General features: G+C 43.9%; 1 protein-coding gene across 3 annotated transcripts in view; it reads left to right on the top strand.

Annotated features, from left to right (window-relative positions):
• The window catches only part of LOC139278942 (early endosome antigen 1), a 1,017,310-nt gene that overhangs the window by 774,578 nt on the left and 219,660 nt on the right, over window positions 1–23,072 (top strand). For all 3 annotated transcript variants that reach the window (XM_070898220.1, XM_070898221.1, XM_070898219.1), the window contains one exon: window positions 19,387–19,509. In XM_070898220.1, coding sequence (XP_070754321.1) covers window positions 19,387–19,509 — 123 coding nt within the window. The remainder of the gene's footprint in view (window positions 1–19,386; window positions 19,510–23,072) is intronic.

Genomic DNA, 23,072 nt, shown 5'->3' with positions numbered 1-23,072 from the left:
GCAAGCTTCTTCTCGTACTCCATTTTCCCTGCCCTAGTCAAACCCTTTGTCCGCCTCTGCTGAGTTCTACATTTTTCCCAGTCCCCGGGTTCGCTGCTATTTCTGGCCAATTTTTATGCCACTTCCTTGGCTTTAATACTATCCCTGATATCCCTTGATAGCCACGGTTGAGCCACCTTCCTTTTTTTATTTTTACGCCAGACAGGAATGTACAATTGTTGTAGTTCATCCATGCGGTCTCTAAATGTCTGCCATTGCCCATCCACAGTCAACCCCTTAAGTATCATTCGCCAATCTATCCTAGCCAATTCACGCCTCATACCTTCAAAGTTACCCTTTTTTAAGTTCTGGACCATGGTCTCTGAATTAACTGTTTCATTCTCCATCCTAATGCAGAATTCCACCATATTATGGTCACTCTTCCCCAAGGGGCCTCGCACATGTTTGAATAGTTCCAAATTAAAACCCACTCTCTGTTCATAAGCTTTCAGTTCTGTGTGCATTGAAGGTCTTGAAGATGAGGAGTATTTTGAGCCCTGTATAATAGACAAAAATTGTACTGCATGACTGAAGCAAAGAGTAGGAGTAAATGGGGACTTTTCAGAATGGCAGGCAGTGACTAGTGGGGTACCGCAAGGTTCTGTGCTGGGGCCCCAGCTGTTTACACTGTACATTAATGATTTAGACGAGGGGATTAAATGTAGTATCTCCAAATTTGCGGATGACACTAAGTTGGGTGGCAGTGTGAGCTGCAAGGAGGATTCTATGAGGCTGCAGAGCGACTTGGATAGGTTAGGTGAGTGGGCAAATGCATGGCAGATGAAGTATAATGTGGATAAATGTGAGGTTATCCACTTTGGTGGTAAAAACAGAGAGACAGACTATTATCTGAATGGTGACAGATTAGGAAAAGGGGAGGTGCAAAGAGACCTGGGTGTCATGGTACATCAGTCATTGAAGGTTGGCATGCAGGTACAGCAGGCGGTTAAGAAAGCAAATGGCATGTTGGCCTTCATAGCGAGGGGATTTGAGTACAAGGGCAGGGAGGTGTTGCTACAATTGTACAGGGCCTTGGTGAGGCCACACCTGGAGTATTGTGTACAGTTTTGGTCTCCTAACCTGAGGAAGGACATTCTTGCTATTGAGGGAGTGCAGCGAAGGTTCACCAGACTGATTCCCGGGATGGCGGGACTGACCTATCAAGAAAGACTGGATCAACTGGGCTTGTATTCACTGGAGTTCAGAAGAATGAGAGGGGACCTCATAGAAACATTTAAAATTCTGACGGGGTTAGACAGGTTAGATGCAGGAAGAATGTTCCCAATGTTGGAGAAGTCCAGAACCAGGGGACACAGTCTAAGGATAAGGGGGAAGCCATTTAGGACCGAGATGAGGAGGAATTTCTTCACCCAGAGCGTGGTGAACCTGTGGAATTCTTTACCACAGAAAGTTGTTGAGGCCAATTCACTAAATATATTCAAAAAGGAGTTAGATGAAGTCCTTACTACTAGGGGAATCAAGGGGTATGGTGAGAAAGCAGGAATGGGGTACTGAAGTTGCATGTTCAGCCATGAACTCATTGAATGACGGTGCAGGCTAGAAGGGCCGAATGGCCTACTCCTGCACCTATTTTCTATGTTTCTATACCAAAAGCACATTAGGCAGCTAAAATAACAAAAACTACATTTTCATAGGATTTTCCATTTTTTTTTAAATACAATATTATTACATCTATAAAAATAGCTCTTGTCACAATCAGCAAGGTAACACAGTATTATGGAGCAAATGTGCCATTTGTCTCTCATAATCCTGCTACTGAGGTAGAACCTAGGAGTAGCACTAGGTCAGGTTTGAGTTCACACAACACACTAATCCCAAGGACATTTATAATGCCAAGAAGAAATTGACGCACACATACAGGAGGTAATTGTAACCCTACATGCCTGGTGGAAAACTGACTGGATCGGTTCGGCCACCCATTTTATACTCTGCTCAATTTGACTTTCCATTGACTTCAATGCGAACAAAATGATGGCAGCAATAAAGTTGTTGTGTATACGGGCGTTATTCTTGCCAAAATTTGTAAGTAATTTTGATGAAGTGGTATTAATGGAGCTGCGAAAGTTGATGCACACAAAGAGTCTGTATCTGATTACATATTTATGGTGGGAAGAGGGAAGATGTAGACAGGACTTTTGATTCAGTGGCAAGATAAAGTAGTCAAGAGAAAGTGTCCTGTATCAGATTGGCACAAATGTTTCTTGTAGCTGCTAAATGATTCACCTCCACATCTCCTCTAGATTGCTGCTTGTTCCCTTGTTTATGTTTCCAGGACTTTGGGCCCTCTGGTTTTTTCAGCGCACCTCCGAGCCTCCAGCCGACATCGTAGAGCAGAAATACTTGCAATTATGGCCGTCTGTCGAGGTGGCATGGCACAGAACACAGAGAGGGGGGCGGAGCTAGGTCCGTGCTGGCCATGCCTAGCCGGCAGGTGACAGGGGCCTGATCAGAGTGCCTGTGAGAGTGCTGGCAGCACACGCATGCGCGTTGCAGCGTTCACGCATGCTTAGTGGGGCATTAACATTGGCAATTGGCCATTTTTAAAGGGAGAACCTTTCACTGAGTTTTGGATGCCTGCTTGATGTTTTGAAAGATATAGGAGTGCTGTTTGGAGTATTCTGCAAGAAATCAGCTGCTAAACCTCCACAAGGAGTGCTGCATAGGTGAGAATCATTCATTGCTGCAAGCAAAATAAGAACTTTGTGTTTTGAAAAATCACTGAGTGTCAATTCAATAAAGCAATGCAACACCGTGCCCCAAGAACGAAGAATTTCATGCATCAAGAAGTGGAGGTACTAGTGAATGTACTCGAGGAAAGAGGGCAGGAGCTGGATATGAGCAACAGAGATCACACAAAAGTGCCACCCAAAAAAAATTAATAAACGCTGGAACAAACTTGCAGAAGATTACTGCGCAGTGGTGAATACCACGAGAAATGGAAGGCAATGTAAAATGAAATGGCAGGACCTTGGTCAAGCAGTTAGTGTAAGTAATATTTTCATTTGTCAATGGAATTGCATCTGTAAATGTGACCATCTGTATATGTCCCAGCCAGCAGAAAGACACCCTCTCTAACAAGTTATGTTTTCATCTTTGCAGAAGAAATTGGCCCACCACAAAAGAGAAAGACCTCGAAAAGGAGGAGGCCCGCCAAATCTGCACCCACTGATATCCTTGGAACAGAGAGTCGCTGCTTTGATGGGTCCTGTCTGGAGAAAAGCAATCAGTATTGCACAAGCTGGGCCTACACGCAAGGGAGAGGGTAAGTACTGAAAATTACTCGTAGCCCTTCAAATCAACCTGCTGCCTGTCCTGCTACGTGTGAGCCTACTCATGCCACCCCTCCTAACCATTTGACTGTTCTGTTATATTTTGCAGAACCTGATGCCAATCTGAAGATACAGAAGAAGATTCAGACGCGGGCGAGCCAGACCAACTTTGTAGGGGGGCAGGGGGTGGCCATGGAGAGGTATGAAGGGGAAAATCTTGAACTTGCATTGCCAAGCACTTCCATGATTTCTGATTCGTCATTCTGTGGTTTCAGCTCGTCCCAGTCCCTGCATAGTGGTTTAAGTTTTGGTCTGACATTGGATGCTTTCGAAAGTCCAGAGATTGCGGGTTCCAGTGCTGCTGGAATGCAGTATGGATCATTCAGTGCCCCAATATCCCAGCCTGCACCTCCCAGTGCTGCTGGAATGCAGTATGGAACAATCAATGCCCCACCGTCCAAGATTCTGGGTCCCACTCCTGCTGGAATGCAGCATGGAACACCCAGGGCCACACCATCCCAGCCTTTGCCTCACACTGGAGGGGTTCCGCCAAACAAACCCAAGGCGAGGCCAAGGAGCAATGTACCACGCTATCCTGAGCTGGAGGGTACAACAGATGTGGCTCAGGTGATGGCATTGGGTTTGGAGACCAATGAGCTGACCCGATCACTCGTGAACACCGTCAGTGGGGTGGGTGATGAGATAACGACACTGACGGCAGAAAAAGCAATAATGTCACGGGGCATGAGGGAGGAAATTTCAGAGGCAGCGGGAATGACGGCACAGGCCTTCAGGGAGGTACCTGCTGCAATAAGGGAACACAGCCAGGCCAATCCACTGCCACTCCCACAGCAATCCCCACACTAGCCTTTGTAGAGACCCAAGCCGTAACCACCACCTCCCATGAAGCAGTGCACATTCACCGAGATGTGGATCTGAGATGGGTGCAGCCTTTCTTTGCTGCTGTTGTTTTTGTTGTTGTTGATTTTACTCTTGTAACTGTTTTCAAATGTAACTTGTTTTGTAAGTGATTTAACTTTACAAGACTAAAGTGACCTTAACGTTTTTAAGTGATCTTACAGTGTAAGTTTTTTCTAATGGAAATTGTTTTGTAAACATGTCAAAGCGGAACAGTTGTCGCTGAGCCCTCAGGCATCAGTAAAGCGTTCATGGATGAGCTGCTGGCGCAAGGCTCGAGCAATCGTTAAAGGAGCAGGATTGTCCGCCCTCCTCCGACATCATGCTCCGGGCTCCGGCCTCAGGCACTTGCATAGTCTCCTGATCCTCGTCATCATCCTCCTCCAGCTCCTCCTCCTCCTGCTCGTCACCTGCATCTTCCACATCATTATCATCAGCCACTCTCACCACAGGGGGTCTTCCACTATCAGCTGCTGCTGCCTCATGATGGCTAAGTTATGCAGCATGCAGCACACAACAGTGAAGTGACCGACCATCTCGGGGGAATATTGTAAGTTGCCTCCGGAATGGTCCAGGCTTCGGAAACGCTGCTTCAAGATGCCAATGGTCCTCTCTATGATGTTGCGTGTTTTAATGTGTGACATGTTGTATTGATGGTCAGCTTCTGTCCGGGTTACACATAGAGGCGTCATGAGCCAGATGGCGAGGCCGTACCCTTTGTCTCCCAGTAGCCAGCTCTGCCCTGCTGGCTGCTGCTCAAACATGTCAGATATAGCGCTGTCGCATAGGATGAACGCATCATGGTTGCTGCCAGGATATCTTGCATCGACTGACAAGATGCGCTGCATGTTGTCACACACGAGCTGCACATTGATGGAGTGGAAACCTTTTCTATTGCTGAACTGCTCGGCATCCTCCACAAGTGCTCGCAAGGTGATGTGGGTACAATCAATGCAGCCCTGTACCTTTGGGAAGCCAGCAATCCTGGAGAAGCCCACAGCCCTGTCACGCATTGCTTGTGCGGTCATTGGGAACTTAATGAAGTCATTCCTCTGCGCATACAGCGCAGCCATGATCTGGCGAATGGAGACCTGTATTGCACCTTCAGAGATGGCACACACATCTCCAGTTGTACGTTGAAACGATCCCGAGGCATAGAAGGAAAGTGTAGCTGTAACCTTCACTTCAACAAACAAGGCAGTCCACCTGCTGCTTCTCGGCTGCAACTGTGGTCTCACCAACTCACAGATCTCACGGACAACTTCCCTGCAGAAACGTAGCCTTCTGACTCATTCTGCCTCACTCAGGTCCAGGTAGGAACGCCTGACTCGAAATCTCCGAGGTATGTAACGCCTCCTGCCCAGCAGCCTATGGGCTCTGATCTTCCTGATGCGATGAGCTCTAATCAATTCTCTCCTACGTTGCACAGTGACGCATAATCATTGAATAATCCGCGGCATTGAGATTGATGCACCCATCCTTAAAGTAAAATTGAAATTTTCAAAAGTTAAAGAAGGTGCAAAATGGCAGCACAACCCAGCTCTTCTCACTCCCCAAACAAGGTATGAAACCTAAAGATCTCTTGTTCTCTCCCTTCCTCCCTTCAATCATGTGACTTCTTTATCCCTCCTCGTCAGCAACCCCCCCCCACCTCCCAAGCCTGCAGAGTTCAGCCTTCTCCCTCCCTCCCCCCCTCCCCCTCCCCAAGCCGACAGAGTTCTGCCTTCTCCCTCCCTCCCACCATCAGCACCCCCACCCCCCGACAGCCTGCCGCGTTCTCTGTTGATACTCTTTCCCCCCCCCCCCCCCCCCCACCGCCTGCCACGTTCTCCCGATTCTTGCCCTGGCCGAAGGGCTTGCCAGTGTCCCGCACCTTGTCCTGGCCGAATGGACTCCAGCATGGCCAGCCGCTGCATAGTTCAGTTTAAGGTAGATTTTGATGCAGTACTTTTATTTGTTAATTTAATTCTTTACTTCACTTCTTTATTTTTTATTGAATTGTTATTACTGCTTGTGCTTTGTTTGGTGCTTGGTGGTGCTTTAAATGTAGTTACTTGTGCCGATTCCTTAACTGTAAGTAAGGTCTTTCTGTGCGGACAAAAGTGGACACATACGCTGCCCTAAGTTAGTTTAGTACAACTTTTTTCTAGCCAAATTGGCATAAATGGTGTAAGTGGTTGGGAACGCCCCCTTTTGGAAAAAAAAACTGACCGAACAAAAAACCTAACTAACTCATTTACACTGGCGCAAATTAAATGGCCATATTTGCAACTACCAGAAAAATCAAGTTACACCAAAAAAACGGTGCAACTCATGGGGAAATTTGGGCCCTATAATCCGACAGGGTCTCAATGAGGAGGCCCTTTTGTAAGTTGAACTTGTGCAACATGCAGCATTACCCCGACAATTCTTGATAACCCTGCTGGGTTGAACACTGGATATCGATCCAGATACCTCAAATAGCTTCAAAATTCTAATAGTGTACTCTGCAATGATTCTGATGGATGAATGGACCTTGTAGGGGTGCTCAGCTGGGACCCGCTGCAGATACTGATACTCTCATGGGGAGCTCTCAGCTTACCTCTGAGCTACCCAGAGGAAACAGTGTTAAAATTACAAGAAGAGGCTTGGAATTTCCATCATGGGCACAACCCAGAAGTTAGACCCGAAAATGCACCCATTCTGCTGATGCCAATTTATGCTCAAATTTCCTACGAATCTCATTAGAATATGGCCAAATGTAAAATGGCGGATATCGAAACCCAAGAAAAACATTGAACTCACGCTGTTATCTCTTTAAGTATGAAAATTAAAGTTTCAATTTATTTCATCATCATTCATGCACAATAGGCACTGAATTTTTTTTAATCTGCAATCGGGAAAGCTTTTCAATTTTTAAATGTGATTTATACTATAGCCATAAAAATATGTTCAAATAAACAGAAAATACTGTGTAGATCTCAGTGAGATAAATGGAGAGAAAAAAACACTCAAAATATTACAATAAAATACCAGAACAATGACTGTTTCCAGCTGCACCTGAAAATCTGGTCATAATTTGAAGGGAGCCTCTAAGTAAGCACAATTGCAGGACACCCACAAATGAGGCTCTGTAACTTGGGACGGGCTGTTATGGACAAAGATGCATTCGGGCAGAGGGATCGATAGACAATTGTAAAAGATCAAGGAGATTTGGACATATTGTACTTGAACACATAACTTACACCCAATATTTTGCAATCTTTTAGGCTGCATATTTAACTTGTGCCCTGATTACGTATGTCTCTGGGCGTCAATACACATGAAATTCCAGGCCAATGTTTTTTATTAACACAAGCAACATAAATAATATGGTAGAAAGTTAACAAATACAGCAAATTAATTCCGATGATAGACAGTGATTTGATGGCTTTGTAGGCCTCCTGGGATCCTCTCATAGACCCTGGGACCTGGGAACCCAGTTTGAAAATATATGCCTTTAAAGGAATGTTGTGCTTTGCAGGAAAATTGATTTTACTCTAACTCTGTGATTTGTATTGTGTTCAAACATTACTGTGTAACCCTGCAGATGAAACTCCTTTGGCTTTACACTTAACAGTGGAATAAACGACGAGCAATTTTCATTATTTAATGGTTTTAACGTAATTACAAATTAAAGTTTGTAATTGGGCTGAATACCTCTGTTTTAAAAAAAATAATATCATGTACTGTATACGGCTTACAGTTAAGAATCCAAGATTCAACTTGATTTTTTTTTATTCCTGAAACTTAAAGACTTATTTTGGTCATTGCTGGAGATTAAAATAGACAATCTTCTAACCGTACATTTTAGTACAGTACAAAAGAAAATAAGTAACAAACAAGAAATGTTTAAAAAATCAGACAACCAAAGTCATGTTAAAGGAACACTGCATTTGTAAAAGTGTTCTGGAATTTTTTTTTCTGTGGGGAAAAACAGCGAGAGTAAGCATGCATTATTTTTCTCACATTAACCTCTGCATATAACTGATCATACTTACATGATTGAATGGTGAGTTTGCAAGAAGAAAAAAAAGTTTGTAAAACACTTCTATAAAGATGGTGTCCCCTTAACCGGAGTGTCTTAATATGTTCTTGCACTTTGGGTTTTGTTATGTATTATTATGTGGCCTTTAGACCTTTCCATGTCAAATTTATAGATTAATAAGTGAAATAAGAGCAGTTTATTCACTGACATTATAACAAAGATTGATTAGGTAAATTCAGGACAGCCTGAGAATTGTGATCACCAGATAGAATAATATGCAACATTGCACCATGTAGATGGTAGATGACTTGCAACTAGGGACAGTTCAGATTTGTGCAGTGAGTAGGTATTTAAATATAGATGAAGAAGAGATGCAGTCAGCATGCATATTTCATGAAAGAGTGAAATCAGAAGACTTTCACTTCATTAGAATGTGAACATTTCTTTTGTATCTTTTAAAAAAAAGGATTATTATATTTAATTAAGTTAGATGCATGGAAGAAGAAGCTCTTAGCTCAGCAATGTTACAGTAAAATGAATTATTGTGGTACTGTTTATGCCATTTTCCTGAGCTGAAAAGTTAATTAGATTCACTTAGATTTTTTAAAATGTTATTGAGTAGACTTTACAAGGCTTACCAAAGACTATTTCAAAATTTCTTGCTTTAAAAATGCTAAAATGTGCGAGTGATGGGTGACAACAAACCATTTCCCCAATCCCCTTTGCCTTGCTCTTTCTCCCCATCTTCAAAACTGTCTCAAAGTACACTTTTTTGACCACACCTTCTGTTACTTCCCCTAAAGATCATTCATCTGTTTGCTGTTCCTGAGACTTTACTGTACGTAAATTGAATGCCTCGTTTGCCTACAAAAAAACACTGGCTACACTTCAAGTACTTCATTGACCATAAAGTGCTAAGGATATGAAAAGCACTATATAAATGCAAGTTATTTCTTTATCTCTTCGCCAACTCCTGCCTGTGATGCTCCTTGAGACACTTCTTTATATTAAAGGGCAAACCATTTCCATTCTTCTGTACTTCTATCTCATGGTTTTTTTTTTAAGTGCAAGTCATTGTTCAGCTTAGCTATTCACATAATTCTTGCCGTGGAATTTGGGCACAGAGACAATGGAGGCACTAGAATTCTGATAGATTCCAGTAACTTCCCCACAATTGATGTTAAACTGACAGGTCTGTAGATGCCTGGTTTCTCTCTCCCTCCCTTAAATAATATTTTCAATTTTGCAATCCAAAGGCACAATTCCTGAATCTAGAAAGCTTTGGAAAGTTAGGACTAATGCATTTGCAATTTCCTTATCTATTTCTTTAATATTCTGCGATGGAAACCATCAGGTGCTGGACATTAAGTCCCATTATTTTTTCCATTATCATTTTTTAACTTGCATTAAATGCACTGTTACTCGTCTTAACTTGTTATTAGGTTCCTTTGTACCACTGGTATCATGTCCTCTTCTTCCAATGTAAAAACAGATACAAAGTACCCATTTCTTTGTCATCTATTGTAATCGCACCTGCATTCATTTTTAATGGGCTCATATTCTCCTTTACCACTCTTTCTCAATATATTTATCAAAAGTTTTGCTGTTAGGTTTGATATGCCTTGCAAGTTTCCTTTCATATTGTCTTTTTGAACCTCTTAGCACTTTCTTTGTATCCCTTTGTTGCTTTTTATAGCTTTCCCAGTCTGCTGGATTTCCACTTTTCCTTATATTTGTGTAGCGTTTTCTTTTAGCTTGACGCGGTCTCTTACCTCATTTGTTGACCTCATGGTTGCCTAACTGTCTGTAGTAATAGTACTGAATGGAAAGATACTGTTGTGTGTGGGTAAATAAGAGATATTGGAGTCGAGCAATAATGCTGTGTCTAGGTCAGGTAGTGGTACTCGAGTGGAAGGATAGCACCGTGCCTGTAGAGTAGGATAGTTATACTGATTTGGAGAGATGTGAATATGTCTCGACAGGTTAGTGACTCTGAAATGGAGGTCGAGTAATGTTTCGGGAGAGAGTAATGGCACTGTGTGGATGATTAGTGATGTATTTGTATGCTCAGATGTCTCAGTATTGTAGTAGTAGAGAGCTAGTTATGTGTGTGAGCAAGGAACGGTGGTAAAGGTGGCTTAAAAGTGTGGTCATTTAATTTTCCAGTTATGTTTTACTCAAAATGCAAATAGACTGTTAAAAGAGGAAAAATCCATCCATTGATCAACTGCCAAAAATATGTGATTATAAAATCAGACACTAAAATGTTAGCTAGTCCAGAAGATACAGAATTCCCTGGAGATGTGCAGTATTGTAAGGGTTAATATAATGAACCTTAATTAGGAACAAGTCTAGGTTTTCTATCTTAAGCGACTCAGAATTAAATTTAAAAGGTAGAGTCATAAGAAAAATCAAAATCAGGGAACTAATTTCAGTAGACAGCTTAGCCAATGACCCATTTAAAAAGCTTCTGTGCAATTGCCATTTTTTTGTGTTATCTTGGGTTTTCATATTGATTTCAACACAAAAGTTATTTGACTATTCAATTTGCAAATATGTCATCAAGGTACGAGGCTTGCATTAGTCACACAAAGTCACTTCGACAGAAAAGCAGTATTGATTTGAGTTCCCGTTAGCTGAGTGAATGCCTGGAATGTTTCCCTTCATAGTTACTTTCTGTAACAAAAGCAGACTAAAGGAACTCTTGGGGATTTGCAGTAGGTGACTATCTTGTTTTATGTCCCACAAACTATTTATCTTGTGTTTTGTGGCAGCTGAGGTTGATGTTTGAGTGTTGTTGGCTTTTTAATGTGACTACTATGATCTTTATTTGGTAAAAGCTTGTAGAGCCGAAATTGCCCCTTTCTATAAGAGCCATGGCCTCACCGCTCAGTCGCCGAGGTGGGGCCACCATTTTGTAAATTGCCTTCCTTTATTTTTTGAGCGGTGTGCGGGACAGCCCGCCCGTTTTTCCACCGCATCGGGCACACGGCGACTCCTTACTGACCGGCGGCGACCCGCTTTCCGACCCCCGCGGGAAATTGCCCCGTGCGGCATTGCCCCATGCGGAATTGCCCACCATCGGTTGGTGCCACTGACAGCTTTCTCCAGCGGGAAGCTGTGTGTGGCTGGGCGGCGTGTCCGCCCTTAAAGGGGAGGTCGGCTGCCGGCGACTCCATTTTATTTTTTATTGTTGGCCGACTGCCAGGTTGGGCCGACAATTATGCCTATGGGTTCAGTCGGGCCACCAACAGGCAGCCTGGCACCCTCTCTTGGGTGCCAAGCCGCTGGCCCATCCGTAACCTTCCCTGGGGGCCCAGTGGATCTAACTCAAAACTTTGCAGAGTTCGCAGTGGTCCACCCCTTTATCTGAAGGGGAGGGACGTTGTGACACGTCAGCGCGACGCGGGGTGCGATGGCCGTTTCGCACTTCCGCCCCATTCCCGACCCCACATCCACCCTGCTCCAAGACAAAGAACAAACAGATAAATTTCTGGGGCGGACAGAACACTTAAATACAGGTAGGTGCGCCCCCTTTGGGGCGGAGGGCAATTTCGGCCACACAGTTTTTTTAAAAATTCCAACTTTTAACCTAAACCAATCTATTCTAATCAAATTCTAAAATAGTGGAATAAAAACAGAAAATGCTGGAAATACTCAGCAGGTCAGGCAGCATCTCTGGAGAGAGAAACAGAATTAATGTTTCAGGTCGATGACATTTCATCAGACCTGGAAAAAGTTAGAGATGTAACAGGTTTTAAGCAAGTACAGAGGGAGGGAGGAGAGGAAGGTCTGTGATAGGATGGAAGGGAGGAGAGATTAAATGACAAATGGGATGATGGTACAAGGCAAAAGGGAATGGCAATGGGACATGAAAAGAAACAAAGTATGGTTCCAGAGATGCTGAAAGTGACAAAAGCAAAATTATTACCAGCAATTGCTATCCAAAAAAATGGGAGCAGTGGTTATGATCTGAAATTGTTGAGTCCAGAAGGTTGTAAAATGCCTAATCGAAAGATGAGGTGCTGTCCCTCGAGCTTCATTAAAACAGTTTAGGAGGCCGAAGATAGAGAGATCAGAGTGGGAGTGGTGCAAAGAATTAAAGTGACAAGTGACCGGAAGCTCAGGGTCGCACTTGCAGACTGAACGGGGGTGTTCTGCAAAACGAACGCCCAATCTGCTTTGGGTCTCCCCAATGTAGAGGAGACCACATCATGAGCAGCGAATACTAAATTGAAAGAAGTACAAATAAATCGCTGTTTCACATGGAAGAAGTGTTTGGAGCCCTGCTTGGTGGGGAGGGAGGCGGTTGCATCTCTTGAGCTTGCACAGGAAGGTGCCATGGGATAGGAGGTGGTACTGGGGCTAATTGAAGAGTGGACCAGGGTTTCGCGAAGGGAACGATCATTTCAGAATGCTGAAAGGGGAGGGGAGAGGAAGATGTGTTTGGTGGTGGTATCACACTGGAAGTAGTGGAAATGGCAGAGGATGATCCATTGAATGTGGAGGCTGGTAGGGTGGAAGGTGAGGACAAGGGGAACCCTATCATGGTTCTAGGAGGGTGGGGACTGGGTAGAGCAGAAGTGCGGGAAATGGGATTGACACGGTCGAGGCGCCCTGTCAGCCACGTTGGAGGGGAATCCTCAGTTGAGGAAAAAGGAAGACATATTGGAAGCATTGGTATGGAAGGTGGCATTGTCTAAAATAGTGGAGCCTGTATCCATTGGGTGTGTATTTGGGTGAGGGGTTGTGAGATGTTGGGAATGGAGTACCTTTACATTTTGGGAAGATGAGGTGAGGTTAGGTAAGCACAGGCAAGGTAGAGAATAAAGCTTCTTTACCCCAACCTGACGATGTTCCTCAACACAACATCATAAGAGCAGCACAAGTGCCAATTTTTGAATTTGCCACTCTGGTTATCCCATGATCTATCTGATGGATCATCAGTTTATACCAAATTGTGGGAATTTTGCGCAGGGAGTCCGGCCGAACTCACTCGGATCTGGTTTAAAATAATGGATTTCTTGTATGAACTTTACAGCCTGTAGAGACTGGAAACTTTGATCCCATTGATCTCAGATGGATTTGTATGATGTATTTGAGATAAAAGGACAGTTCAGAACCTACGAGGCACCCTCCACCTCCCCGCCTCCCCATATGTAAGAACTAATCTATTTCAATCATTTTTTTGTTGCATTTCCCAAAAGGTGGCTTTCTGTTCACGATCTACTTTTGTTTGATGAGACGGGCCGCTAAATGTTCCAGAATTGGGCTCTTGGAGTCAAAAAATGTTGTGTGCCAATAACGGGGTGTTCGCAGGGCTCGACGCTTAGCGCTGCACTCAGCACATCAGGGGAGGGCCGCTGCAAACTCTGCAGCCGCTTTAGTCGCACCCATTGGGCCACCAGGGAGGGTGTTGGCTGGGCCAGCAGCGGGCACCCAAGAGGGGGTGCCAGGTTGCATGTTGGCTAATGTGGCCGCCATTGTCGAGCCGACTGAAACATCAGCCGACACAGAAAAGATGGCGACCGCGGCGCTACCACCTCCCCTTTAAGGGCTGCTGGGGCGCTGCAGCCACCACAGCTTCTCGTCCTGCTAAGCTGTCAGTGGCATCGCCCCAAGCCGACTTCGCGTCCCGTGGGGCACAAAGGGGTCATTGTGGAGCGATATGGGGTCGGCGCACATGGCAATGACGTCATCGGCGTGCATGCGCCGCGCTGGTGCGCTATTCGAGGGGCGCGGCGCAAAGCACTTTCCGAGCCCCGGGGGCAATTCTGGGGGTGAGTGCTCTGGTTGCTCGTCCGGGCAAAAACCCATTAGCTCCCAGTTAGCTCCTCCCGGAGGCACAAAAGGGTCTTTCTGAGAGGGGCAATTTCAATCCCCAAGTGTTTCCAAACAAAACCCATTTCACATTATAAGGGATCTGACTATATGTAGTAAGATATCAGTGCATAAGTACAAAGCCCAGGTGACCCCATACTGACTGCTGTCTCTATTCTGCTGTACATGCTTTGAATGTCCTGAAATGAAACCTATATTTTATCTCATTCATAAGGAAGAACTCCCTTACTATGGAGTTGTGGTGTACATCGTTTATTAGGCTTTCCCTCGTTAATGAAATAATCTTCAGATTGTACTGTGTCCTCTGAGCACTATGAACAAAATGCACACATTTTTGTTTTCACTGGTTTATTGTACAATATTGGAAGTGGTTCCGTTGCAGAAATAGGGATAGATATATAGCTATAGGTTCACCATGTGCTTGATTTTTCTTGTTTTCACAATAAAATTAGTTTGCATGTTTTTGAAGCAAAATGTCTGAATTTTAAGACAGGTGTGACATTAAAACCTTGTTAACATTATATTGGAGGTTATCTGAATGGTGCATTTATAAATTGTGTTTGCCCTGGAGGTAACACAAAAAGATTGATTTTTCAACCTTGCTTGGTTTTGATTTACAGCTTTAGGTTACTTGGATACAGCATGGTTTGGTTTATTGCATGCACTGGTAAAGTCTGTGCTTGTCCACTGATTCATTTAATCAACCCAATGGCTTTACCATTCAGAAAGCAAGTAGAATTATGAAGGAAGAAGCTAAACCTGAGGTTGGTTAGTCTACAGCAGCCTGAAATCATTTTAATACTTCCCACGTCTAATAATGAGGTGGCCAGTCATTTTTCATTTAAGGATTTATACAAGTTCTGTCTGAGCGTATATTGTGTTAGCCCCTTTAACCAACTTGTGACAAATAATAAAATAAAGTGATAGTATTTGAATAAACATAACAAACAAAAAGCAAAAATAATTTTGTTCCTTAAATAATTAAAGGACTTGATAGTTTGGTGATATTTACACAAAACTAAAAAAAACTGCATAATTGAGCTTAATTGAAGTAGCACAGTGAATGAAATCAAGGGGGAGAAATCTAATTTACGCCTAAAGTAGGCTGCAAGTCAGCAGGGAGATTGCTTCAGGCTGCTTGGCTATTTACAGACCCACCTGAATATGGCCTCAAGTGGGCCCTAAGCACCAATGGCCATTGAATTTTCCACCCCCCGTCCCCACCAATTTTAAATTCCTGGCCGCCCGTTGTTTAAGTGCAAAACGGACGGCTGGGATTTGAAATTTTAGCCCATTGTTTCTTAAAGAATTTGTATTTATAGCATGCATTCATGAATAAGCTAATTCCATAAAGAAGATCATTTGTCATAACAAAATAGAAGATCACTATGATCCTATAAAGTTTTTATGTTTTTTAATTCATTCATGAGATGTGGACGTCACTGGCAAGGTTAGCATTTATTGCAAATCCCTAACTGCCCTTGAGAAGGTGGTGGTGAGCCGCCGCCTTGAACCGCTGCAGTCTGTGTGATGAAGGTACTCCCACGTTGCTGTTAGGGAGGGAGTTTCAGGATTTTGACCCAGCGACGATGAAGGAACGGCGATATACTTCCAAGTTAGGTTGATGTGTGACTTGGAGGGGAACGTGGAGGTGGTGATGTTCCCATGCGCCTGCTGCCCTTGTCCTTCTAGGTGGTAGAGATCGCGGGTTTGGGAGGTGCTGCCGAAGAAGCCTTGGCGAGCTGCTGCAGTGTATCTTATAGATGATACACACTTCAGCTACGGTATGCCGATGGTGGAGGGTATGAATGTTTAAGGTGGAGCATGGGGTTCCAATCAAGTGGGCTGCTTTGTCCTGGATGGTGTTGTGCTTCTTGAGTGTTGTTGGAGCTGTACTCATCCAGGCAAGTGGAGAGTATTCCATCACACTCCTGACTTGTGCCTTGTAGATGGTGAAAGGCTTTGGGGAGTGAGGAGGTGAAACAGTCGTTGCAGAATACGCAGCCTCTGGCCTGCTATTGTTGCCACAGTATTTATGTGGCTGGTCTAGTTAAGTTTCTCATCAGTGGTGACCTCCAGGATGTTGATGGTGGGGGATTTGACGATGGTAATGCCGTTGAATGTCAAGGGGCAGTGGTTGGACTCTCGCTTGTTGGAGATAGTCATTGTCTGGCACTTGTGTGGCCGAATGTTACTTGCCGTTTATCAGCCCAAGGCTGAATGTCTTGCTGCATGCGGGCATGGACTGCTTCATTATCTGAGGAATTGCAAATGGCACTGAACACTGGTCATCAGCGAACATCCCCACTTCTGACCTTATGATGGAGGGAAGGTCATTGATAAAGCAGCTGAAGATGGTCCAGGTGATTCTTTAAAAATCTATTTTAATCTTTTTTAGTGCTTTTTATATATCTTTTATCAACTGCTTTGCTCCAAAATATTTCCAGATACAAATTCTGTCTTCTGTTGCAAATTGTTTGTAATACCAGACTTTTTCCCTGATCCTGTCTGAAATGTGATTATAGTTATAAGAGTTCAAACCATGATAAGATGAACCCTTGATAAAATCTCCTTTGTTGCTCCCTATGGGTTTGTAATAATGATTGCACATTGCATGCACCAACCACGGTCTCCACCACAACTATTGACATTCCAAGCGCTACAGCTCTATATCCATATTAGACTTATACTGTGGGATAAGATTTTATTGAGCCGTATTTATTTTACCAAAATTTATCCTGCCCATTATCAGCAGTCAATAGGGAGACAGAAGGAACAGATTAAAAGACAAACACAACAGTCCATTCCTTCAAATTGCAGCTTATGGATTTTGAAAGTTTTTTCTATGTACAGATCATCACTCATGTCATTGTTTTAATTAAAGGAATACTATTTGTATTTTCACTATTTGTATGTTTTCAAAAGATTAATAGATCTTTTTGTATTTTTTATTTGTCCTGCTCCATGTTTTTTTTTAGCAAGGACAGTGATTGATATGCCAGTGCCTGCCTGTGAACACTAAAGTCTTTACCTCATAACTTAAATAACTATTATCTAAACTTAACCCAAATTTCATAACTTTTCTTTATCAGACAATTTGGTGTTTTTGAAAATGGGCAATCATGAAACCTTTCTCAAGTCTGGTTTACATTTCTGTAAAAAAAAGAATTATCTATCAGTACATCGTTAATTTAAAATTGTATTTTTGATTATCACCAGACTTCACAAATGATTCTTTTTCGTCATCTGTTTTGTTTTATATTAAAAATAAGTATACTGGAAATCATGTATGGAATACATACCTGGGAACATGCACTGGGAACATCCAACAAGAACTATTTGCCTCAATCATTTGTATAATTAAGTACTTTTATCTAGTATCAGTTTGGTACTGGTGCCTTTACTTCAGTCACAATATTAAAGGAATTAACCATCAGCTGCATTCAGAATTATGTCCCCAAACTAAGTCAATGTTGTAAAGATTTGTTCAGATTAGTTTCTAAGCCGATACCTTGAAGGAACGATCCTAGCTACATTTAAACATAAACTGTATGATTTGCTTAATTATGTGTACCACTGCCAGATACTTTTGAATTTAGTTGTCAGTTTTTTGAATCCAAAGAGCACATGTAACTGTTCAGGGAGTACTTAGTGTGGACTGTTCAAATCAGTAAATCATTTTGGAGCCTACAAAGAAATAGGACAAGCCATTTAGCTCCTGCAATTGGTTAGGCCATAAGAATATATTAACATTTAAAAGTTAATTATAAAGTAATAGTTTAGTTCAGTAAATTATTAAAGTCTTAAATGCTGGGAACTTAGTGATTTTGTATGCATTACCAAAACATTAGCCTAACTGACTAGATAGTTTTTTACTTGTCAGTCCATTTGAATTATTTTTGCAACTTCTGTCAAACTTTTCCTGAGGAATATTTCTGCCCTTATTTTTTATATTATTAACCAAGCATAATTTTAGCTTATAGATGCACTACACCATCCTGAGGCAATGGGCCCAAATTTGCCCAGGAGTTGCTCCAAAAATCCCCATTCTGCACATTTAATTTGCGCCAATGTAAGTGAGTTAGTTAGAAATTTTTTTAGTTTCGTTTTTTTTTCAAAAGGGAGCGTTACCTACGCCCGTTTTGGCCATTTAAGCCAGTTTGGACAGCCAATAGTTGCTCCAAACTAACTTAGGCCAGCGTATGTGGCCACTTGTGGCCGCACAGAAAACCCTTGCGGAGAGTTAAGCAATCAGCGCAGGTAGGTACTTAATTACTTGACTAAAGAATGTGAATAGGATCAAATCTATACAGGACCGACAAACTTTGTAAAGGTAATTTACTATACAACAGAAGCATTCATGGAAGCTTAAACTACAAAAATAAAAGAAATGAAGAGGCAAAATATATTTACATAATTTTTTCAAAATATCCAAATAAAAAATAGAAGTACCTCCTGCTCGTAAGTAAGTATTTTCATCAACAGGGTTAAGGAAAGTCTTGAGTAAGCTCATTAAAATTACTGGCTACACAGTTATCACACCCACCCCCCCCCCCCCCCGCCATCAAGACTCTCCTCGCCCGCCCCCCGGATCAAAACTATCCTCCTTCTCCCCCACCCCCGCCATCAAGACTTTCCTCGCTCCTCTCCCCCCCCCCCCCCCCCACCGGATTAAAGCTCTCCTCCTTCCCCCCCCACCCCCTGATCAAAACTCTTCCCCCTCCCCGATCAAAAGTCTCCCTGCACCAACCTGTTTCTTGTAGCCCTCAGCACGGGAAGGCAGTGGCAGGCCTGTGCAGCAGGCCACTCGGCCTGGGCTAGGGGCGGGACGCGTTGGGTCCCATGTTACAGGCATTCATCATCATAATCATGGGAGGAGCTACTGCGCATGCGCGAACGCTCTACTGCACATGCAGACAGCTACTGACACTCTTTTAGGCGCAGGGCCCTAGCTCTGCCCCCCCCCCCCCCCAATGAACTCACCACGCCGCGCCAAGCCTCGGGAGAGTCAGCAGAGGGGCCAGAATCCCAGGACATCTTTTTGGCGCCGTTTGGATTGTAGGAAGTCGGCGCATCTCACGTGAGTGCGCTGAAAAAAACGGGAGGGCCAAATTTTTTGCCCAATGCACCATACTAGAGGAATACTCTTGAGGGATTTCAGTGGAAATACTAGCGACACATCTAAAGAAAGATTTGCTTATACAAGGTGCATGTGTATAAAATACTGCAAGCTGTCCAAAAATGCTTCCGATGGTTACTTTCCTCCAAAAATCAAGAATATTTTCATTCCAGGCTGCTGGATGGGAAGAGTCTATTGTAAAACTCCAAACAGATTTTGCTTCCTACAAAGCCACACACAGCCATTCTGACACAGAGTACGATTTCCATATTGCTCATCTTGAACAATTGAAGAAGGTAGGACAATTTGTTCCTTTTTTTTTAATCATTCATTGTAGACTAGCGGATGTTCGGTGTTGCTTTGGACATTAGCTCTAAAAGAAGAGCCTTAAGTGGCCTGTGAACTATGGAGCATAATGTGAAACCACTCATCTGCTTGGGAAACATTAATATTACATTAAAGGAGAAATCTTTTCTGGCTATGCTAAAATATACACAATGTTTTTGAAATTATGCTGAGAGCTAAAAGTACATGATTGCTCAACGCATTAGTCTGAAATTACATAGAATTACATAGAATCTATAGCACAAAAACAGGCCATTTGGCCCAAATGATCTATACTGATGTTTATATTCCACATGAAGTCTCCTCCCACTCTAATTACCTCTTGCCACTCCAATTAGTTCTTCCCATCCTGCCCCAATATCCCTCTATTCCATTCTCTCTCATGCCTCCCCTTAAATGTGTCAATGCTGTATCTGCTTCAACCACTCTTAGGCCCCAAGTTTCCACATGATTTGCTCCTGATTTTTAGGAGCAACTGGTGTAGAATGGAGTATCTTAGAAATCGGAATTCTCCACATTTAGTTTGCTCCAGTTCTAGTCAGTTAGAACAGTTTCACTTTGGAACAGAATTTTTTTTTCAAAAGGGGGCGTGTCCGGCCACTTACGCCTGATTTCAAAGTTTCGTGAGTGAAAACTTACTCCAAACTAACTTAGAATGCAGTAAGTGAAGATTTTTGTACGCTCGAAAAAACCTTGTCTACACTTTAGAAAATCAGGCGTAGGTTACAAATTAGGCGTAGGAAACGAGGTGGTGGGGGGGGGGGGGGGGGGGGAAGGGGGAAGGGAAGTCATTAAATTCTACAATCAATCCTTAGTTATACTTATACAAATATTATACAAATAAATCCAACCTGAATAAAAATTTATAAGCAAAGAAAAGATTAAATAAACCATGTTCCTACCTGTGTGAAAGTGCTTCAGGCAGGCCTTTCATGTTGGAGACAGGCCGGGGTGTGGCGTCAGTGTCTCGACGGCAGCGGCAGCAAGCTTCGAGCTGAGCTGCAGTGCTTGAGGCAGGCCTTCATTCTCTTCGTGGCTGGCTGCGAAGAAGCAGCACCGAACGGACCCGAGGCCATTCGGCCATGAGATATCAGCGGCGTCAGTGGTTGGCCGGCAGCCGAAGAATCAGCGGACCGATGTGAGGCCATTCGGCCATGAGATAGCAGCGGCGTCAGTGGCTGGCCGGCAGCCGAAGAATCAACGCAGGACACACGCAGCTCATTAAGGTTCTTGAGGCCATTCGGCCACGCTTTAGGGGCGGCGTCAGTGGCTGGCCGGCAGCCAAAGAATCAGCAGCGGACGGACGTGAGGCCATTCGGCCATAGGATATCAGCGGCGTCAGTGGCTGGCCGGCAGCCGAAGATACAGCAGCAGCCTTCGAGCTGTGAGGGGGACTGAGGCCATTTGGACAGGGAGAGGCAGCCACATCGACAGTTTTATATTTAAATTTGCAGAATGGGTGCTGCATTGTCAACACCATGTATTATTGCAAAGTTGAATTGGCACTCTTATTTCTCCAAACACACAGTCCTTAATTTGCATGCACCAATGCAGCACCGGTTCTGCAAGTTTAGCAGTGAAAAGCTGAACTCACTGATTTCAGCAGGTGATTATTCAGCAGTGCTGCTAAAAGCACTCTCTCACACACAGAAATATCAAAAAAAATTAAATTATAAGCCTTTGCAGGGGTCCAAGAAACAAATCTTCACTTTTTCTGCAATATTTTTAAAAATGGCAGAGTGCCAATGTTTGTGTGAGACTGCGCGTGCGCGCACGCTCCAACGCGCACGCGCAGGGTTGCCGGCACCACGAAGGCTAATTTAAATTGTACCCGCCCCCTGCTACTTAGAAAATCGGCGCGAGTGTTAGGCTCCGCCCCCTGCTGCGAAGAGCGCGCCGCGCCAAGCAGACATTGAGCTCCAAGGAGCTCGAGAATATCGGACTTTTTTTTAGGCGCAGTTTTCGGCGCGAAAAACAGGCGCCCAGCTCGGAGGTGCGCCGTTTTCGCCGCGGCACAAAACTTGGGGCCTTAGTGACAGCAAGTTCCACATGCTCACCACTTTCTGAAGAAATTCCTCCTAAATTCTTTATTTGATCTGTTAATGGCCAACTTATATTTATGCCCCCTTGTTCTGGAATCAGCCTTATCCAACCCATTCATAATTTTAAAGACTTCTATCAGATCACCTATTACTTTTATTTTCCAGAGAAAAGACGCTGCTTAATAGCTGCATCCTCTCAATTCTGGTAACATCCTAGCAAATATTTTCTTCACTTTCTCTAGTGCTTCATTACCCTTTTTTCAGTGTGGAGACCAGAGGGTCGAACTTGCCCCCCTCTATAAGGTCCATTACTGTTTCTAAGAGGAATGGCACAGAGCGGACTTACCAACCGGGGACAGACGGATGGGCTGACACTTCCGAAATTGCTCCCGGGCCGGAAGCAGCAGGAACTGGTTTCCACACCGCCCGTTTTCCCGCTGCGTCGGGCATCCGCTGACCACTTATCGACCGGCGACGACCCCCTTTCCGCCCCCCCCGTGAGAAATTGCCCCAGGGGGGCAGTGGCTCCGCTGGTTGGTGCCACTGACAGCTTTCCCCAGCGGGGAGCTGTCTGGCTGGGCGACGCGTCCGCCCTTAAAGGGGAGGTCACGCTGCCGGCGACTCCATGTTATTTTTTATTGTCAGCCAACTGCAAGATTGGCCCGGCCGAAACCCTCCATGGTGGCCCAGTGTTTTCCACTAAAGTAGCTGCAGAGTTCACAGCGGCCCTCCCCTTTAACTGAAGGGGAGGGACGTTGTGATGCGTTAATGTGACGCGGCATATCTGCGACATGCTGACGTCATCAGCGACACGCTGATGACTTGGATCGAAGGCCATTCGACCCGCCCGCATTTCCGCCCCGCTGACGACTGTAACACCGCTCCAACCGGAAAAAATTAGTCCTGAATTTCGCCAGATTATCCACCCCATGCATTGGGGCAGACAGAACACTTACAAAACGGTAAGTGCGCCCCATTTGGAGCGGAAGGCAATTTCGACCCCAGAACTACACGCAGTGCCCCAAGTGTGCTCTAATCAAGACTCCATTGAAATTTAAATTTCTTCCCTGCTTTTGTATTCTATTCCTCTAAGAATGAACCGCAGTACTTTGTATTCACTTTTTATGGCTTTATTAACTTGTGTTGCTACTTTTAGTGATATATATACCTGTATTCTTTGAGCTCTTTGCTTCTCTACCACATTTAGTTTCTTGCCTTCCAAGGAATAAGTGGCTTTCTTATACCTGGCCCCTGACTCCACATACCCAGAACTTTGTCAAGAATCAATAAATGCCGACCTTGCCAGCAATGCCCACATCCCATGAATGAATTGAAAAAAAGTCCCTTTTGTGGTACCTTATTGAAGGCCTTCTGAAAGTCCATGTGTACAACATTCACTGCATTGCCTCCACTTGTCTACACGTTCTGTTATTTCTTCAAAAATCCAATAGATTGGGTAAACATGCCCTTTT

This window comes from Pristiophorus japonicus, chromosome 13 (genome assembly GCF_044704955.1).
Source record: "Pristiophorus japonicus isolate sPriJap1 chromosome 13, sPriJap1.hap1, whole genome shotgun sequence".
Classification (NCBI taxonomy): domain Eukaryota; kingdom Metazoa; phylum Chordata; class Chondrichthyes; family Pristiophoridae; genus Pristiophorus; species Pristiophorus japonicus.
The sequence above is the reverse complement of the archived record's forward strand: the minus strand, read 5'-3'. Positions and strand labels throughout refer to the sequence as shown.